This window comes from Onychostruthus taczanowskii, unplaced genomic scaffold, assembly GCF_017590055.1.
Source record: "Onychostruthus taczanowskii isolate IOZ18803 unplaced genomic scaffold, ASM1759005v1 scaffold14, whole genome shotgun sequence".
Classification (NCBI taxonomy): Eukaryota; Metazoa; Chordata; class Aves; order Passeriformes; family Passeridae; genus Onychostruthus; species Onychostruthus taczanowskii.
This window is the reverse complement of record NW_024498573.1, coordinates 3,382,861-3,399,881: the sequence shown is the minus strand read 5'-3', so window position 1 is coordinate 3,399,881 and position 17,021 is coordinate 3,382,861. Positions and strand designations below refer to the sequence as shown.

The window sequence follows — 17,021 nt, the reverse complement described above, 5'->3', positions numbered from 1 at the left end:
TCTCTGGGCAGCCGGGGTGCCTCACCACCCTCACAGGCAAGACTTTTTTTCCTAATATCTAATCTAATCCTGCTCTCTTTCAGTGTGAACCCGAGGAGCTGCACTCCGATGGTCCAGCCGGAGGGGATAGGATCGCCGTGCACCCCCGATCTCGGGTCCCCGGCGGCGCCTCCGGGAGCCGCGGGGCGCCGGGCGGATTCGAACCCGCGGCGCTGCCGCCGCTCCCCCTGTCCGCCAGGGAGCGCAGCGCTGCCCTCAGCCAAGATGGCGGCGGCGGCTTCACCTCCCCGAGCGTTTCCCCCCTCCCTCCCTCCCTCCTTCCCGCGGGCAGGGGCCGGACGGGCCGCGCCGCCATATTGGCTGTTGTCCTGGCTGCGGCGGGCTCGCCATGACTCGCCGGCGGAACAAGGCGGCAACGGCGGCAACGGCGACGGCAGCGGCGGCAGGTGGCTCCGGGCCTCGTCGTGACAGGATGGCGGGTCCCGACGTCGGGCCTCCCCCGCCGCCACCACCACCGGAACCGCCCGCCCCGCCTGAGGTGGCGGCGGCGGCGGGCAGCGGCGGGGAGTCGGGCAGAGGCAGCGCGCAGGTACCGGGGTAGCGCTGCGGCGGGCACGGGGCTGGCTCCGAGGGGGGTTCAGCCTGGGCGGGGATGGAGCCCTGCCCATTGCACCCCATCCCCGCCGGGCCCTGCCCCATCCCCGCCCCGACCCCCGGCTCGGAGCATCCCTGCGGATGGGGCTCGGAGCGTTCCCAGAGCGCCCCGCGGGAGGGCCCAGCCCTGCCTCAGCCCTGCCTCAGCCCTGCCTCAGCCCTGCCGCTGGGCGATGGCAGGTGGCTCCAGCATCCTCATGCAGCGCGCTTCTCCCTGCTGGACACACCTGGCTGCCGCCACCTGCTCCGGCTTGTGGGCAGGGAGGCGGGGGTGGGCACCGGGTGTGGATGTGCTCGGTGGATTGGGGACAGCCGTGGTGTCACCAGCCGTGGTGTCACCCGCCATGGTAGCTGTGTCAGCTGGGACGTGGGGTGGCCCGGTTGCTCCCCCCTCGCCGTGGGTGGGCAGGGGGGCTGTGCCCCCACTCTGCTCTCCTTGGCCTCTGACCTTTGCTTCACCTTGAGCCTGCAGACGCCATCTGTTTGGCAGCAGCAGTTCAATGCACGGCTCATTGTGGCAGGGCCCCGCTGCGCCGGCAGACAATGGGGGCCCCCTCGCCCGCGCCACGCCGGGCTCGTCACGGCTGTCAGGGCTCCGGCGAGCCCGAGGGATGCAGCCTGGCTCCTGCAGGGAAGCCCCAACCTGGCTGTGCCTGTGCAGCGAGAGTGTGAAGCAGCACAGGGGGCTGCACCCCACCCTGGCGCATCGGCACCGCTGGCTGTGCAGAACAAAGAGGCGGGAGAGAGGGCTTGGGGCTCTTGGGTGACACAGCGGGGGCATCTTTGATGGGCAAGGAGGGAGAGCTGAGGCTGTCAGACCCACCCTTCGTATCTCTGTGGGATTTCTGTGGGTCTTGCTTTGCCATGCGTGTACTCTCAGTCTCACTGTACCAGAGGTGATGGTGGGAGTTGCTGACAGCTTCCCAGCCTTGCTTGGTGGCAAGGCTGGCTCTTTGGCATGCTGTGATCTTCCCAGAAGTCCAAACACTCCCAAGCTGGCACATGGCATGTTGGCAGCAGCTGGTCAGCCTGAGGCTGCTCTGCTCCAGTGGGAGAAGGTGCAATACCACATGTAGCCTGTAAGAATTTCCTTGGTTTGGTGGCAGCGTCCTGAGGTCTCCTTCACTGCCTCATCTGCCCCACATCTGCGCCAGATCACACCTGGGTGACTCACAGTCTGTGTGTCCTTCCTCAGGTGCTGCCCACTGCCAACCAGTCCGTGCAGACCTGCTGCCTGCTCTGTCACCGCGAGCGCAAGGACTGGGGAGGGCCGTCCCACAATGGGCTGGTTTCCCCGGGCGAGAGGCTGCCACCAGACTTCGTGCCAACGCTCGTGCAGAACCTCCTGGGAGAAATGCCACTGTGGATCTGCCAGAGCTGCCGGAAGAGCGTGGAGGAGGAAGAGCGGCGGGCGGTGCAGGAGCAGGCCCTGGCGGTGCGCGGTTACGGTGCTGGGGTTGGGAAGCCGGGGCTGTAGCTGTGGGAACAGGGCGCTGAGCACCCTGTGGCACTGGCTGGGTGTGCGGGTCCCATCCTCGCTCTGAGCTGAGTGTCCCAGACATCCCAGCCTTCACTTCCCTGCTCAGGGCTGCCTCTGGCTCAGCAGGGACAGGCCCTGTTGGGGCACTGTGTGGTGCTGTGGAGGCTCATCCAGCAGCTTGCCATGGCTTGGAGCTGCCAGGCTGGGCAAGGCTGACAGTGCCACTGCTTTCCTCTGCTGCGCGTTGTGCCGCGTCCCCCAGCCCCAGGGCTGCTCCCTTCATGACGCAGAGAGAGGCAGCGGCTGCCAGGGCAAGTGCCTGCCTGTGCGTGGGGCTCGGGTACAGGAGCTGGCTTCTGCCTGGCTTTATTTAACCCTGCCCTGGTGTGAGTGGCACCAGCACAGGTGTGTGGCCCTTGGCGTGGCCCAGCCCCTGTGAGCCAGGCTGTGTTGGTGTGGATGGAGGGGGTGTTTGTCACTCCCAAGACAGTGATAAAAGTGGTTCACATGAGCTGAGCCCCTGCTGCAGTGGAGGGAGTCTTAGTGCTGGGGGCCAAGGTGTCCCCTCAACCTCTTAGCATTCTGTGTTTCCTTTGATAGGTCTCGTTGTCCCACACATCCTGCAAGTCGCAGTCTTGTGGGGGTGGCTCACACTCCTCTTCCTCCTCCTCCTCGTCTTCTTCCTCCTCGTGCCACGGGAACTCAGGGGACTGGGACCCCAGCTCGTTTTTGTCTGCTCACAAGCTCTCGGGCCTCTGGAACTCGCAGCACACCAACGGGACCGTGCAGGGCAGCCCCCTTGGGGCTCCCCCAGCTGCACTAGGTGAGCTGAAGCTGGCTGTGGGGTGGAGCAGAGCAGTTCTTGGCTTAGGTGGTTTCCTTGTGGGCAGGGGTGGGCAGGCTGGGCCTCTGAATCTCAGTACCCATATTGGGCCTCTTCGAAAAAGGCAGATGGTGCAGGGATTCAGCCTCAGCTCCTCTTTCCTTCCAGGTGACAAGCTCCCCAGCCTTGCTCTGTCTCCGGAGTGCGCCAGCCAGGTGTCGGCCATGGTGCCGGGGCTGAAGGCCTGTCCCTACAGCCACACGGCCTCTGCCACCTCCAGCAGCGCCACACCGGGCTCGCCTCTGCCTACCTCACTCGACTTCTGCAAGACGCTGCCGAAGCAGTTCAAAAGCTTGTGCCGGAGGGCCACCCCGCCAGGTACGTGGCCCCGGACAGCCCCGGCACCGCCTCCCAGCCTGCTGCTCCAGAGCCTTTCCTCTTGCCCTGTTCTCATGGGGCAGGGCTGGGTCCTGTGGGAGAGGCACACTGACCCCAAGGCCCTGTGTGAGCAGGGATGGCTTCTATCCCAAGCACTCTGATGTCTGGGAGGAGAAACAGCTTGTGCAAAGGTGGTGGGTGGCTCTGAGCGTGGCCTTGGTCCGTGCAGCACAGCCGGTGTGTTGACTGTCTCTGCTCCTGCCTCTCTGCAGGTGAGGCCTTCCACTCCTCAGAGCATCATCAGCACTCCGACCTCACTGCTCCTCCCAACAGTCCCACCGGCCTCCCCTCCCAGCCCCCGGCGCTGATCCCCTCCAAGCAGACACCTCCCCATGCGGGGCCCTTCAGCTCCCCGCCGCACATCCCGCTGGGCAGCTCCTCGCAGGCCGCGCTCTTCCCTGCTCCCAGCGCGCAGGCAGCGGCTCCCAAGCCGGTGTCCGAGTCCCCTCCGGCCAGCACGGCCTCACACAGCCCAGGGCCCTGCAAGAGCCCTCACTTGCCCCCTGCCAACGTGCCACTGCTGAAGATGCCGCCGCCGCTGTCGGGCTGTGCTCATCCCTGCAACGGGCACTGCAGCACTTCACTCATCCCTCCTCCTGCCTCCCACCAGCTGCCCAGCACAAACAGGTGAGTAGGGGAACCCTGCCTGCTTCCAGCCCCTCCTTGCGGGGCCGCGTGCCTTTTCTCCCATCCCTGACCATGGATGCACTTCTCCCTGTGGAGGCACTGACCGCCCTGGCATGGTGGTGCATGAAGCTGCTGTCCTTGTGGGCCAGTTCCACTGCTGCAGACCGAAGGTGAAGCTCTTTCTCTCCCAGCGCATGTTCCTCCTGCGGTTGTCCTTTGGTTCTGTGGTGCAGAAGAGGCTGTGCTTCTCCTCCAGCTAAAAGACCCAAAGGAACACCCTGATCAACCTACAGTTGGCCAACAGGACCTATGTCATTGAGACCTGTCAGGCAGCTGTGGCACTGAGCAAAGGTTCTCGAGAAGATGAAGCCTGTGGACTTGTTCTGCTCACCTGTTCCTCTGGCCCTCTTTGGGCTGCCTGTGCCCTGGAAGAGAGCACGTTGCTTCCTCTCTGCTAGTTAGCTCTCTCTGTGGAGAGCCAGTCGGGTTCTGAGCTGGATCTTGAGAAATGATGCTGTGGGCTGTGCCCTTGGCCTCCCTGTCTCTGAGCTGGGTAGCCTGTGCCCTTGTGAGCTGGGCCTGCCTCACATGGGGATGTCTGGCAGCTGCACAGTCCCACTGTTCCTCACCTGTGCTACCTGCTACCCCCAGTGAGTACTGTGCCCTGCCCTGCTCTCAGCCCTGGCTCATTGGGGCTCTGCTGCACCAGCCTCCTGCTCGCCAGAGGCCCTGAGGGCTGGGAGTGACAGATTGCTGCTGCTCCTGTGGGCTCCTGGGGCATCTTCCCAGAAGAGGAGAATGCAGGGGAGGGGGTTTGTCCTGCAATTCCTTCTGCTTGGGCACAAACTTTCCCAGGAGGGCTGTTCCTACATGCATAGCATGGGGCAATTTTTGAGATACCCTAGCACCTGCTCACCTGTCCCCCTTCTCCCCTTCTCCTCAGGGACCCCTCTTGTAAAGGGCACAAGTTCCCAAACGGTACCAGCTGCCACCCACCACAGCCCTGCGAGGCAGACGAGGGACTCGGGGAGGATGAGGACAGCAGCTCAGAGCGCAGTTCCTGCACCTCCTCCTCCACCAACCAGAAAGATGGGAAGTTCTGTGACTGCTGCTACTGTGAGTTCTTCGGCCACAATGCGGTGAGTGAGGGGCTGGTTTGCAGCCACCCCTGGTCCTTGCTTTGGTTGGGGGACATCACTCGGTCCCTGTGCCCAGAGCGGGAGGTGGGCAGGTCTGGCCACAGCTGTTTCCTGCAGGCATGTACATCCCCCACTTCCTTTTTGCCTTGCTTCATCAGCCTGCTGGTCCCTTGCTCCCGACTCGCAGCCGCCTGCCCAGCCCCAGGGCTCGGAGCAGCCGGCCAAGCCCTGTGGCTTCACGGTGGAAGAGCTGAGTAGGGCTGTGCTGACTTGTCCCTGAGACCGCAGGGAAGGGAGTGGCTGGAAGGTCACGGGGGGCTGCCTGCCCCTCACGCTGGCTGGTGCCTGGCTGACAGCACTTGCCTTCCACAGCCCCCGGCCGCTCCCACGAGCCGCAACTACGCTGAGATCCGAGAGAAGTTGCGTTCTCGCCTCACCAAGAGAAAAGAGGAGCTGCCACAGAAACTAGGGCACAACAGCAGCTCAGGGGAGCCCGCTGTGGACCACCGCAATGTGGATGAGCTGCTGGACTACATCAACAGCACAGAGCCCAAGCCCTTGAACAGTGCCAAGGCAGCCAAGCGGGCACGGCACAAGCAGAAGAAGAAGGTGAGGCTGGGGCTGCAGGAGGAGGGCTGATGTGCTGCTGGTAGGATTTTTCCTTCCCTCCCTTGCATCCATTTGGGTTCTTGAATTCTGTGTCGCTCTCAACCAAGGTGGCAGCAGTGCCTGTCCCCGTGTAGGACTTCCCCTGCCTCTGTTCCTGCAGAGGGTTGCCCAGCCCTCCTGGGTGCTTTGGGCTGCACTGTCCTGTCTGATCCATGCCACATTCTGACACCTTGCATCTCTGGTAGAGGTGGTGCCATGATGGCTCTTTCTGGTGCCTGGTGCCCAGAGCAGTGTCTGGTGTGCAGTGTCCAGCTGTTGCAGTGCCCACGGGGGAAATGTGACAGTTTTGGGGCTGTGGAAGATGTGACATAGCTGTGCTGAGCATCTACCCATGAGTTTGCTGTCAGACAAAGCTGGAGCGAAGCTCTGTGTCCTGCACCCACGGTTCTGTGGCCCAGCCCAAATGATCCTCATGGCTCCTGTGTTGCAGGAGAAGGAGAAAGCCCAGCTGGAGGCAGAGGCCCAGAAACGGGCCGAGCGTGCCCCTGCAGCCAGCCAGGCCAGGGAGCCGGCCGAGGAGAAGCTGCTGGAGTGGCCAGAGCTGGAGCTGGAGCGGGTGAACAGCTTCCTCAGCAGCAGGCTGCAGGAGATCAAGAACACCATCAAGGACTCCATCCGGGCCAGTTTCAGCGTCTATGACCTCAACCTGGATGTCAATGACTTCCCCAAGAAGGCAGCTGTCCTGGAGCAGAAGAACCTGCTCTCCAACCTCAACGGCTCTTCTGACCTGCAGGACATAGACCTGGCGCTGGCCCCGCTCAGCCTGGGCCCTGCCAAGAGCCACACGCTGCTGCGGGGTGAACTGGGCCCCCGGTGGGGCGAGGGGCCCGGGGAGCCCCCGCCGGCCCCGGCGGCCGAGAACGGCGTGGTGAAACGGCTGAGCGCCGTGCCCAGCCTGTCCCGCATGATCTGGGTGCAGTCCAAGGCTGCCGAGTGCGCTGCGGACGGCCACGGGCTGAGCCTGGAGCCCAGGGAGGGGCCACAGCCCAAGGGGCCGGAGCCGCCGGAGCCGCTGCCCGCCGGGAGCCGGCAGAGGAAGAACAAGCGGCAGAACGGGCAGGCAAAGAAAGGGGAGGGCAGCGCGGCTGTGCCCAGCGGCCAGGCCCGGCTGGAGAGCCCTGGTGTGAAGGGGCAGGTGCTGGGAACCAAGCACCCTTCCAAGGGCAGTGCCCCGGAGCCACAGCGGGCCAGCGGCTGTGCCGAGCCCGGGGAGAGCGGCAAGGGGCAGCCTTGGGCCTCCAGCAGCGCTGCCAGGGTGGAGAAAGAGAGAAGCAGCGAGTGGAAAGGCCGGAGGGGAGAGGGCAAAGCGGAGCTGCCGGAGCTGGCGCCGCAGCAGCCACCCACCCTGGCCACCCACCTTGCCCTGGGGGGTTCCCCCCAGCCCAAGGGCAAGAGCAGGAAGAGCCGAAACAAAGTGGAGAAATCCAATACCTCGATCGGTGAGTGCTGGGGGCACCGCTGTGCGCCACCATCCTCTCTGTGGCCCCTTGCCCAGCTGGCAGCCCCTTCCTGCCCTGCAGCGCTGACCCTCTGCTCTGCTTTCCCAGATGATGTGTTCCTGCCCAAGGACCTGGATGGGGCAGAGATGGACGAGACTGACAGAGAAGTGGAGTATTTCAAAAGGTGAGGGGAGAACCGTGCAGGGCTGAGCTCCGCCAGCAGGGCTGGAGGCGTGAAGGGGCTGGGAGCAGACTGGGACTGGGGTCACAGAGGGGCTGGGGGTCCCAATGGGCTGGGGGCTGACTGGGGCTGGGGTCACAGCGGGGCTGGGGGTCCCGACGGGCTGGGGGCTGACTGGGTCTGGGGTCACAGAGGGGCTGGGGGCTGACTGGGGCTGGGGGCTGACTGGGGCTGTGCTCTCCGTGCCAGGTTCTGCCTAGACTCGGCCAAGCAGACGCGGCAGAAGGTGGCCGTGAACTGGACCAACTTCACCCTGAAGAAAACCACTTCCAGTGCAGCCCAGTGAGGTGCGGAGGGGCCACCCCCACCCACCCACGGCCGCTCGCCTCTCCTCACTGTGCCCCCCGCCTCACCTTGGTGGGGTCCCCTCCTTCGCGGGGGGCCCCGGTGCTCTCCTGCCCCGCGGGGACCCCCGGGGCTCCCTCCATCCTCCTGCCCCTCCCCGCGGGGTGATCCCGGCCGTCCCGTCCCCCTCTCCGCGGGCACACGGCTCCCCGTGCCGCGGGGAAGGACCGTGCTGGACCCAATAAAGAACTTTTTAATTTTTTATTTTATTTAAACCCCGGTGTCTGCTGCTTTCTGCCGCGCCGGGGAAAGTGAGGGGGCGGGAGAGAGGAGGTGTAGAACGCATTCTGCGCAAGTTTGGCCGCCGCTGGGACCCGTCGTGCGGAGTCGCAGCTCCCGCCCAGTGGCGCCCCCTGCGCGTTGCTAGGCGATGGCGCTGGGTGGGGTGACGTAACTTCCTGTACCACTTCCGGGAAGGAGCCATGGAGGCCGCGGCGGAGCGGAAGGTGGGAGCGGGCCCGGCCCCCGGTACCCCCCGCTCCGCGCTCCCGGTGCCGCCCCGGGCTCCCCTCACGGCGTGTCTCCCCGCAGAGGCAGCGCGAGGAGCCGGCGGACACGTCCGACCTGTCCGGAGAGGATGATGACGACTACGTGCCCTACGTGCCCGTCAAGCAGCGCAAGCAGCAGATGGTAATGGGGGAACGGGGCTGCCCGGGGAGAGCTCCGAGCGGCCCTCCCGCCGCCAGGCCGCTCACTCCGCCTCCATTCGCGTCCTTGCAGCTGCAGAAGCTGCTGCAGATGCGGCGGAAGGTGGTGTCCGAGGAGGAGCAGCGGGACAGCAGGAGCGAGCAGCGCGGGGACGAGGATGACATCCCGCTGGGACCGCAGTCCAACATCAGCCTGCTGGACCAGCACCAGCACCTCAAAGAGAAGGCGGAAGGTGAGGGAGGAGCTGCTAGCCGCACTGGGTGGCTTTCAGGGGACAGCAAAGCCCCTCATTGCTTTTTGGCTCTCCCCCAGCTCGGAAGGAGTCGGCCAAGGAGAAGCAGCTGAAGGAGGAAGAGAAGATCCTGGAGAGCGTGGCAGAGGGCCGAGGTGAGTGGGAGCTCTGTCTCTCAGATCTGTCTCCAGAACTCCCAGAGCAGCAGGAGAGCTGCTCCCTGCCTTGGGAATGCTCACACCCAGGGGTGAGGCTGGAGGTGACAGTGGGTGCCCTCAGCTGGCACTGCCTGCCTTAGCTGAGACGTGGCTGTCACAGGGCTCTGGGCACAGCAGCACTTGGTGTTCCTGTGCCAGAGGGGCTGTCTGTGCTGCTGCTTCTCCTCTTCTGTCTCCAGACATGATGTCCCAGGCTGTTTGCCCTGGTAGCTGTCAGTGAGGTTGATGTGCATGAGGAGTTTGCTCTGACTGATCATCTTTGTTCTGCAGCTCTCATGTCGGTGAAGGAGATGGCCAAGGGCATCACCTACGATGACCCAATCAAAACCAGGTGGGTTTCACAGCACAGCTCAGAAGTTGTCCTTCTGAAAACATCACTTCATCGTGGCTGAAGAGGGCTAAAAGCCACAGAGTCTTGCAGGAGCAGTGCAGCTCTGCAGCCTCCTGCCTGAGTGACTGGGTTTGTGTCATTATCTGTAAAATCAAACACTGTTGAGTCACATTGGATGTTGTTTGGTGTACAGTAAGGCTTGATGAAGAACATTTATGTTAAACTAGGAGGCCTGAGGGTTTGTCTTCAGGTCTGGGAGGTCACTAAGCCAGAGAAAGAGTCTGGAGGAGCCTTTGGAGGCAGCATTGTCAAGGTGGTGATTGATCAGATTGGACTCAATGATCTCAGAGGTCTTTTCCCACTTCAGTGATTCTGAGACAGTGTCAGGGAGATGATTGAGGTGTGTCCAGATGTTTTTGGTATGTTCCATCCACCATCTCTAGGCTGTTCTCAGCTGTTAGCTGAGATTCGCTTCACTGAGATTTTGGGGAAGGGTTTAATGCATGGAACTGGCTCAGATCTGCTCCTGCCCTCACTCCATGGAACCCCTTGGGGCTGCCTGTTCTATCTGGGAGATTATTGGAGCCTAACAGGGAATTCCCCTGAATTCCTCCGTGGGAGCTGCCGGTTCTGGAGCCCTGGCCTCATCCTGCACCCTGTTTCTGCTTTCACAGCTGGAGAGCTCCTCGCTACATCCTGGGCATGTCGGAGGCACGGCACGACCGCGTGCGCAAGAAGTACCACATCCTGGTGGAGGGGGAGGGCATCCCACCCCCCATCAAGAGCTTCAAGGAGATGAAGTTCCCAGCAGGTAGGCCAGGAGTGGAGCCTGGAAGGGATCCCACCTTTTTCCTGGCTGTTTGCCTGAGGGGTGTTTGTCACTGGTGGAAGAGCTGCTGCTGGGACCTGAGTGGGAAGAGAGAGGAAATAGTTCAGGTCATGAGCATGCATTGTGCCTTGTTCTCTGACAGCTATCCTGAGAGGCTTGAAGAAAAAAGGAATCCAGCAGCCAACGCCCATACAGATCCAAGGCATCCCCACAATGTGAGTCTCTGTCCCCATCCCGGAGCACAGAGCTGTTGTTCCCACTCAGGGGTGCGGACCAGGCGCTCTTCCCTGGTGACAGATGCACCCTGTCACCTTGCTCAGCCCTGGAGGTTTGAGCTGTTCCATGATGTTCCTCCTCTCCATCGGCCCTGTTTCTCTGGCAGACTCTCAGGAAGGGATATGATTGGCATTGCATTCACTGGTTCTGGGAAGACCTTAGTGTTCACCCTGCCGGTGATCATGTTCTGCCTGGAGCAGGAGAAGAGGCTGCCATTCTCTAAGCGAGAGGGACCCTATGGGCTCATCATCTGTCCCTCGGTGAGTGCCAGGAGGAGGCTGTGATTCACTTGCAGTGGCAGTCCTAAACTCTGCCTGCACAGAGGTGTAGGAACGAGCTGGTTTTGTCTCTGCAGCGGGAGCTGGCCCGGCAGACCCACGGCATCCTGGAGTACTACTGTCGTCTGCTGCAGGAGGATGGGCTGCCCCCGCTGCGCTGCGCCCTCTGCATCGGGGGCATGTCTGTCAAGGAGCAGATGGAGACCATCAAACAGTGAGAACCTTCTGGGGGAGTCCTTGGGGCTGGAGCTGCTCTCTTGTCTGCCAGGGAGCTAAGGAGTGGCGCCCTGGCTTGAGGAGAGCGTAGGGGTGAAAGTGGTGTGCCAGGGGGGTGTCCTGCATGGGGCAGGAATGCCAAGGGTCTGACTGTGGCCTCTTCTCACCCCACAGTGGGGTGCACATGATGGTGGCAACCCCCGGGCGCCTGATGGACCTGCTGCAGAAGAAGATGGTGAGCCTGGACATCTGCCGGTACCTGGCCTTGGATGAGGCTGACAGGATGATCGATATGGGCTTTGAGGGGGACATCCGTACCATCTTCTCCTACTTCAAGGTACTGAACTGCCACAATTGGAGCACCCTGGAGCTCAATCCTGCATATGCCAGGTTGGGTGGGTGCTGAAGGCTTCTTCCCTGTGCAGGGCCAGCGGCAAACCCTCCTCTTCAGTGCCACAATGCCCAAGAAGATCCAGAACTTTGCCAAGAGTGCCCTGGTGAAGCCCATCACCATTAACGTTGGGCGAGCGGGTGCTGCCAGCCTGGATGTTGTGCAGGTGAGGTGTTTGAGTGCTCCCCCGTGCCTGTGTGGGAGGCCAGAAACATTCATGAGGGCATTTAATTCCTTTCTCTGCCAGGGAGCTGGGGTTCATGGCCCTCCTTCCCAGCTAAGGGATACCAAGCAATGGCAGTTCCTTTGCTGCCTGACCCATATCTCTGCTTGTTCCTAGGAGGTGGAGTATGTGAAAGAGGAGGCTAAGATGGTGTACCTGCTGGAGTGCCTGCAGAAGACCCCTCCACCTGTGAGTATGCTGGGGACAGTGTGGTCACACTGGGGCGTGGGGAATTGGGAGGAGTGTGCAGAGTGGGCACATGACTGAGCCATGCTGGGGATCAGCAGTGTTGTGTGCTGTGCTCAGCAGGAGGGAATGGGCTTCCCCTGGGGGCTGTGCTGGTGCCAGCAGTGCCAGCCTGCAGAAAGGGCTCTGATACCATGCCTGTGCTGCTGCAGGTGCTGATCTTTGCTGAGAAGAAGGCAGATGTCGATGCAATCCACGAGTACCTGCTGCTCAAGGGTGTGGAAGCTGTGGCCATCCATGGAGGGAAAGGTCAGTGAGGGTTCCAGAGAGGCCTGGGCTGCTGGTGTGACCCCACTCCAACCAGGAATGTGTGTGGCCGTGGAAGGTGCCAGCCTGCAGCAGTTGTTGATGGTGTCAGGAAGGGCTGTGACAGTGTCAGGAGTGAGCTCCACCTTGTACAAAGCAGGCATAAGCACAGTGCAGGTCCCTGAGGGATGTAGAGGCCCCTCTGCTCCCTCACTGGGAGAAAGGCTGCACGAGGAAGCAATGCTTGACTCTGAGGCCACAGTGTTTGCTGCAGTAGGTGGGGCTGGGAGCTCTGCCCTCACTGGTCTTCTCTGCTGGGCTTTTGCAGATCAGGAAGAACGGACAAAAGCCATTGAGGCCTTCCGGGATGGGAAGAAGGATGTCCTGGTTGCCACTGACGTCGCTTCCAAGGGCCTGGACTTCCCAGCCATCCAGCACGTCATCAACTACGACATGCCAGAGGAGATCGAGAACTATGGTAGGCACTGGGCCTTGTGGGAGGGGCCTGGAGGCCAGCAAGGCTCTGTGCCTGTCTGCAGTGTCTTGGGGCAGGGGTGGTCTGTCTCACTGTGCTCAGCGGGGCTGATCCTGTCCCTGTCTCCACAGTTCACCGCATCGGGCGTACGGGTCGTTCAGGCAACACCGGCATCGCCACCACCTTCATCAACAAGGCCTGTGGTGAGGAACAGCACAGGGCTGGAGGAGGCAGCTGGGCAGTGCCAAGGGGGTGTTGTGAGCAAGCAGGATGGCTTTGCCTGACCTATGTCTCTGCCCCCAGACGAGTCAGTGCTGATGGACCTGAAGGCCCTGCTCCTGGAGGCAAAGCAGAAGGTGCCACCTGTGCTCCAGGTGCTGCACTGTGGGGATGAGACCATGCTGGACATCAATGGTGAGAGACCCCAGGCTGACATAGAGACCCTCGTGGGGCTGCTGCAAAACCTGGGCTCCAGAGGGGACCCTCCAGCTCCCAGTGCCACAGCACTGGGGAGACACTGGTGTAGCCCCTTTGCTCTGGGGTGGGGGCTGCTGTCCTGGTGTTGTGGCACTGTGCTGCCCTGGTGTGGCACTGTCCTGGCCCTGACCCCATCCCTCCCGTTGCAGGTGAGCGGGGCTGTGCCTTCTGTGGCGGCCTGGGCCATCGCATCACCGACTGCCCCAAGCTGGAGGCCATGCAGACCAAGCAAGTCAGCAACATCGGCCGCAAGGACTACCTGGCCCACAGCTCTATGGACTTCTAGCCTGGACAGTGTGCTGCCCCTCGATGGGCCTGGGTTTCCTTTCAGCCCAGAGGCCTGTCTTGCACTGCTGTGGCCCCTTTTCCAGAATTTTGTTCATTGGGACTGTTGCCAGCTCAGCCTGACGAAGCTCCTGGCCCGGAAGGAAATGTATGGAGCTGTGCTGAAACAGCCCGTTACATCAGCAGTGTGTTGGGCAAGCAGGTAGCAGTGCCTCAGGGCAAGAGAAAGCCCCAGGTGGGGCAACTGGTCTGCTGCCTGCTGCCACTGCCATCCCCCTGCAGTGGTGAGGTCAGGATCTTGTGTTGCTCCTCAGAAATCCACCCGGTTTCTCTGGGCCCATGTTGCTCACCTGGATTTGCACATTCTCGGGTGGCTGTTCCTGTCTCCCCAGACATGCTGGGAGGATGCAGGCAGGGTGAGGTGGAGCATGCTGTGCTCGTGTCAGGCGCTCCCCGAGGTTCTTCCTGTGCTCTGCCCCCGCGTTCTGCCCCACTGCCCTGCTGTGAGGGGGAGGGCGGGCACATGGACACCTCCTGTGGCCCAGCCTCTGCCCCCCATCCCACACCCCAAAAAGGGGAAGTCTCTGTGAGACGGAAGTCTGCCCCATGCCTTTCCTTCGACTGCAGCAGTCACATTTTCTCCGCTGCGGGTAGCCCGAGTCCCTTATCCTTGCCTGGCTGCCAGGGTGAACTGGGCCCATGGAGAGACCAGTGAAGGATGGGATCGTTTATGTTCAGCACACCAAATTTGGAAAGGTAAAGGGTGGATTTGGGGTTGGTAGAGGGTTTGCCCTGATTTGTCATGATGCTGGGCCCGGGACTGGGCCCTCAGCGACCTGGGAAGGAGCCAGACCTACTGGAGCTGCCCTTGGGGGAGCCCTGGGCTCAGCAGCTCCATAAGTGGGGCTTTCCCGTGGGCCTGAGGGGACTCATCTGTGTGGGCACCCACACTCTGGCTCGCCCATGTGTTGGGTTCTTCTTGTTTGGTCACCATGTGAGTCTCAGTGGTAGAATAAACATGCGTTAATATCACGCAGCTCCAGCGTGTGTGTGTGTGTGTGAGTGGGGCCCTGGGGACATGGGACATGTGGGATATGTCCCTGTGTCCCCCATCGGCCCGGCCCTGTGGGGTCAGCACCATCCAGCGACACCCTCGTGGCTTGGGCTGCTCCTTTGTGCCCTTGGAGGGGTCACTGAGTGCCACAGCCCTCGGGACAGGGTATGGGTGACACGGTGAGAGTACCTGGGGTCGGGCCAGCTCCAGGGAGCTGTCAGGTGTTGGCAAAGTAGGTCCTGCTGGCACACTGCTCACACCGTGGCAGGGTGGCCGTGTCCTGTGGGTGTCTCAGTGGATGTGTGGGGCTGCAATCGCACTCTGACCTCCCTGCTGAACGAGAACCAAGCCCTGGAAGCACAGCAGGCAGCCCTGTGTGTGAGGAGCTGGTGCCCTGCCATGAAGAGGCAGGTGGGCTGGGGGTGGTGGGTATTTTGGGTGCTTGGCTGCATCTGGTTCCTGCAGGGCGGAGGCTCTGCTGCACTTTTGAGGTACATGGTGGCACGCGCCCCCGCTATCCCATGACAGACTGGGAAGGTGCTGGTGCTGCAGAGGCTCCCCTGGGAGGAAGCAGGCTGCTCAGCAGATGTGAGGCTGCCAGCAGGAGCCTTTGCAGCTCAAAATGGCTTTAATTTGCATCAGGGTCTGTCCTGAGAACAGCTTTGAGAGCTCAGCTGCAGGTCGGCAGGCCAGCACTTGCAGCAGGGAACAAAGAGCAGGACCTGGTGCTCAGGGAGCCGGGAGTGAGTGTGACTCACCCAGTGAGCCATGCCAAGCCCGCTTGGGGCAAGGCCCCCCTCAGCCCAGCTTTGGGCCTGCCCTGCCCCACAGTTCAGGGCTCTGTGCTGGCCCCTGTTCTCTGTGCCCTCCAACAGCATCTGGTGGGTGCAGGCCGGGACTCCCCTGTGCCCCTCGTGCCCTGTATGGAGGGCAGCGCTGCCAGATGCAGCAGCCAGCTCTTTGCTGACCCGCTTTTTCCCTGTGTTTGCCCTCTCCATGCATTAGAGGTGCTGGAGGAAGATGCGAGCCCAGCTGTTTGCTGCCAGCCCGTCCGGCGTGGCCCGCATGGAGAAGTTTGATGTGCGGGATGATGGCACGATCCCAGAGAAGATGTCCCTGCAGCGGTGTGCCCGCCGGGTGATCCGCCTCTCTGACTGCGTCTCCGTGGGCCCGGCGGGCACGGAGAGCTGCCCCAAAGCCACGGCCGCCTTCTACCTCACCACCACCGAGAAGAGCTATGTGCTGGCGGCCGAGCAGCGCGATGAATGGATCACCCAGCTCTGCCAGCTGGCCTTCCAGGTACCGGCTTGGGTAAGCTGGGAAGCTCCAGGGCAGGCAGGGGATTTGTTCTTCCCCCCCTGCCCTGTCCCAGGTCATACTCAAATTCATTTGTTTCAGGGTGCAAAAGAGACAGTGCCAAGTAGTGCCAGGACCCAGCCCGGCCCTGCTGTCCCCATGGAGGAGAACTCCCTCTACTCGTCCTGGCAGGACCGTACGTGCAGGGGTGGTGAGGAGGGCTGGGGTGGGCTGCAGCTCAGTGCTGCACTGTTGACCCCTGGCTTGTTTGGCTCCCACAGTGACTGAATTCTTGGTGCTGCTGGTCCAGACGGAGGCGGCCACCCGCTGCGGGCTGCACGGGCACTACCTGCTCTCGGCCCTTCCCCAGAGCCTGACGCTGAAGGATCCCCAGTCCCGCCAGCCCCTGCTCACCTGGCCCTACCCTTTCCTTCGAAAGTTTGGCCAGGATCAGGTGAGTCCCCCACTCCTTCTTGGGGCTGTTGCCTGCCCAGGGTGGGCGGCAGCCCCTCACCCTCCCCTCTGACCCTGCAGGCTGTCTTCTCCTTCGAGGCTGGCCGCCGCAGTGACTCTGGCGAGGGCACCTTCACCTTCAGCACCCCACGGGCCCCTGAGCTCTGCCGGGCTGTGGCTGCTGCCATTGCCTGCCAGCAGCAGGGCAAGGACACCCTGGACCCCAGACTCTTCTGTGTCTCAGACCCCCAGCTCTTTGCCCACTCTTCTGTGTCTCTTGAGCCCCAGCCCTGGGGGCCTGGGAGTGAAGATCCCCAGCCCAGCCCAGCCCTGGAGGGCACACAGCCTGCCTCCCACCCCCCTGCCAACCTCCTCCGCTTCACCCCACCAGAGCCAGAGGCCTCATGCCCCATCGTCTATGCCTCCATCGCCCGGGGCCAGCAGCCTCTCTTTGTGTCAGGGCAGCCAGGCCCTGGGGAGCCCTGGGCCGTGGGGAAGCCGCTCCCTGAGCATCTCTACGAGAACATCTTCACTGCAGAACCACATCCAGCCGGGGCCCAGGAAGAGGAGGAGGAAGGGCAGTGGGAGCTGGGGCGCCGACAGGCCCCTGAAGGCCACAGCAGTGAGGGGGGGCCCGTCTATGACAACCGGGCCGCCATGGCACAGACCCCCCGCGCCGCGGGCTGGGGGCGCGGAGGGCAGGAGGCGCTGTCAGGGCGCTCCGGGCACAAGCCTCACAGCACCCTTCGGGCCAAGCTGGTGCGGCTGCTGAGCCGGGAGAGCCCCGGAGCGCGGGACTGGGCTTGATGTGGCCGATACCGGTCGGTGCCGTTCGGTCAATAAAGGCCCTTCCCGGACTCGGACTCGGCTCCGCCGCTGCTGCGAGGAGTGAGCGGGGCGGGCGGGGCAGCTTGAGCCTCGCCGCTAGAGGGCGCCGCCGTGCCCGCCCCGGCAGGCAGAGGCGCCAGCGGTGATTGGCTAAAACGCCCGTT

General features: G+C 62.7%; 3 protein-coding genes across 4 annotated transcripts; all 3 read left to right on the top strand.

Moving 5' to 3' along the window:
- Positions 1-342: 342 nt before the first annotated feature.
- On the top strand, positions 343-8,034 carry FAM193B (family with sequence similarity 193 member B). The gene is made up of 10 exons (XM_041397974.1): positions 343-589; positions 1,850-2,089; positions 2,735-2,957; positions 3,126-3,335; positions 3,608-4,022; positions 4,966-5,161; positions 5,534-5,770; positions 6,261-7,269; positions 7,378-7,453; positions 7,700-8,034. Exons 1-10 carry the CDS (start codon positions 389-391, stop codon positions 7,794-7,796), a joined length of 2,904 nt encoding a protein of 967 aa, XP_041253908.1. The 5' UTR covers positions 343-388; the 3' UTR covers positions 7,797-8,034.
- A 92-nt stretch (positions 8,035-8,126) lies between these two features.
- Positions 8,127-14,284, top strand: DDX41 (DEAD-box helicase 41). Its single transcript, XM_041397981.1, has 17 exons — positions 8,127-8,301; positions 8,387-8,485; positions 8,576-8,735; positions 8,816-8,890; positions 9,224-9,284; positions 9,959-10,095; positions 10,256-10,328; positions 10,496-10,649; positions 10,745-10,881; positions 11,058-11,220; positions 11,309-11,440; positions 11,615-11,686; positions 11,896-11,992; positions 12,318-12,467; positions 12,596-12,667; positions 12,768-12,878; positions 13,091-14,284. The coding sequence occupies exons 1-17, from the start codon at positions 8,278-8,280 to the stop codon at positions 13,225-13,227; spliced, it is 1,854 nt and encodes a 617-aa protein (XP_041253915.1). The 5' UTR covers positions 8,127-8,277; the 3' UTR covers positions 13,228-14,284.
- On the top strand, positions 13,855-16,886 carry DOK3 (docking protein 3). Of its 2 annotated transcripts, none has more exons than XM_041397983.1 (5): positions 13,855-13,982; positions 15,286-15,579; positions 15,679-15,772; positions 15,858-16,030; positions 16,111-16,886. In XM_041397983.1, the coding sequence occupies exons 1-5, from the start codon at positions 13,926-13,928 to the stop codon at positions 16,834-16,836; spliced, it is 1,344 nt and encodes a 447-aa protein (XP_041253917.1). In that variant the 5' UTR covers positions 13,855-13,925; the 3' UTR covers positions 16,837-16,886. The 2 variants fall into 2 exon arrangements, with proteins under 2 accessions (XP_041253917.1, XP_041253916.1); XM_041397982.1 differs by having other exon boundaries at positions 15,286-15,591.
- The last annotated feature ends 135 nt before the right edge of the window (positions 16,887-17,021 follow it).

What these genes read in the sequence shown, in the direction of transcription:
- FAM193B (XM_041397974.1), top strand. Translation starts at nt 389, where the DNA reads ATGACTCGCCGGCGGAACAAGGCGGCAACGGCGGCAACGGCGACGGCA. An exon ending in CCGGAGGGCCACCCCGCCAG is followed by an intron (nt 3,336 to 3,607) that starts GTACGTGGCCCC and finishes GCCTCTCTGCAG; the next exon opens with GTGAGGCCTTCCACTCCTCA. An exon ending in GAAGTGGAGTATTTCAAAAG is followed by an intron (nt 7,454 to 7,699) that starts GTGAGGGGAGAA and finishes TCTCCGTGCCAG; the next exon opens with GTTCTGCCTAGACTCGGCCA.
- DDX41 (XM_041397981.1), top strand. Translation starts at nt 8,278, where the DNA reads ATGGAGGCCGCGGCGGAGCGGAAG. An exon ending in CAGATGGAGACCATCAAACA is followed by an intron (nt 10,882 to 11,057) that starts GTGAGAACCTTC and finishes CTCACCCCACAG; the next exon opens with TGGGGTGCACATGATGGTGG. An exon ending in GGCCATCCATGGAGGGAAAG is followed by an intron (nt 11,993 to 12,317) that starts GTCAGTGAGGGT and finishes GGGCTTTTGCAG; the next exon opens with ATCAGGAAGAACGGACAAAA.
- DOK3 (XM_041397982.1), top strand. Translation starts at nt 13,926, where the DNA reads ATGGAGAGACCAGTGAAGGATGGGATCGTTTATGTTCAGCACACCAAA. An exon ending in AGCACACCAAATTTGGAAAG is followed by an intron (nt 13,983 to 15,285) that starts GTAAAGGGTGGA and finishes TCCATGCATTAG; the next exon opens with AGGTGCTGGAGGAAGATGCG. An exon ending in CTACTCGTCCTGGCAGGACC is followed by an intron (nt 15,773 to 15,857) that starts GTACGTGCAGGG and finishes TGGCTCCCACAG; the next exon opens with TGACTGAATTCTTGGTGCTG.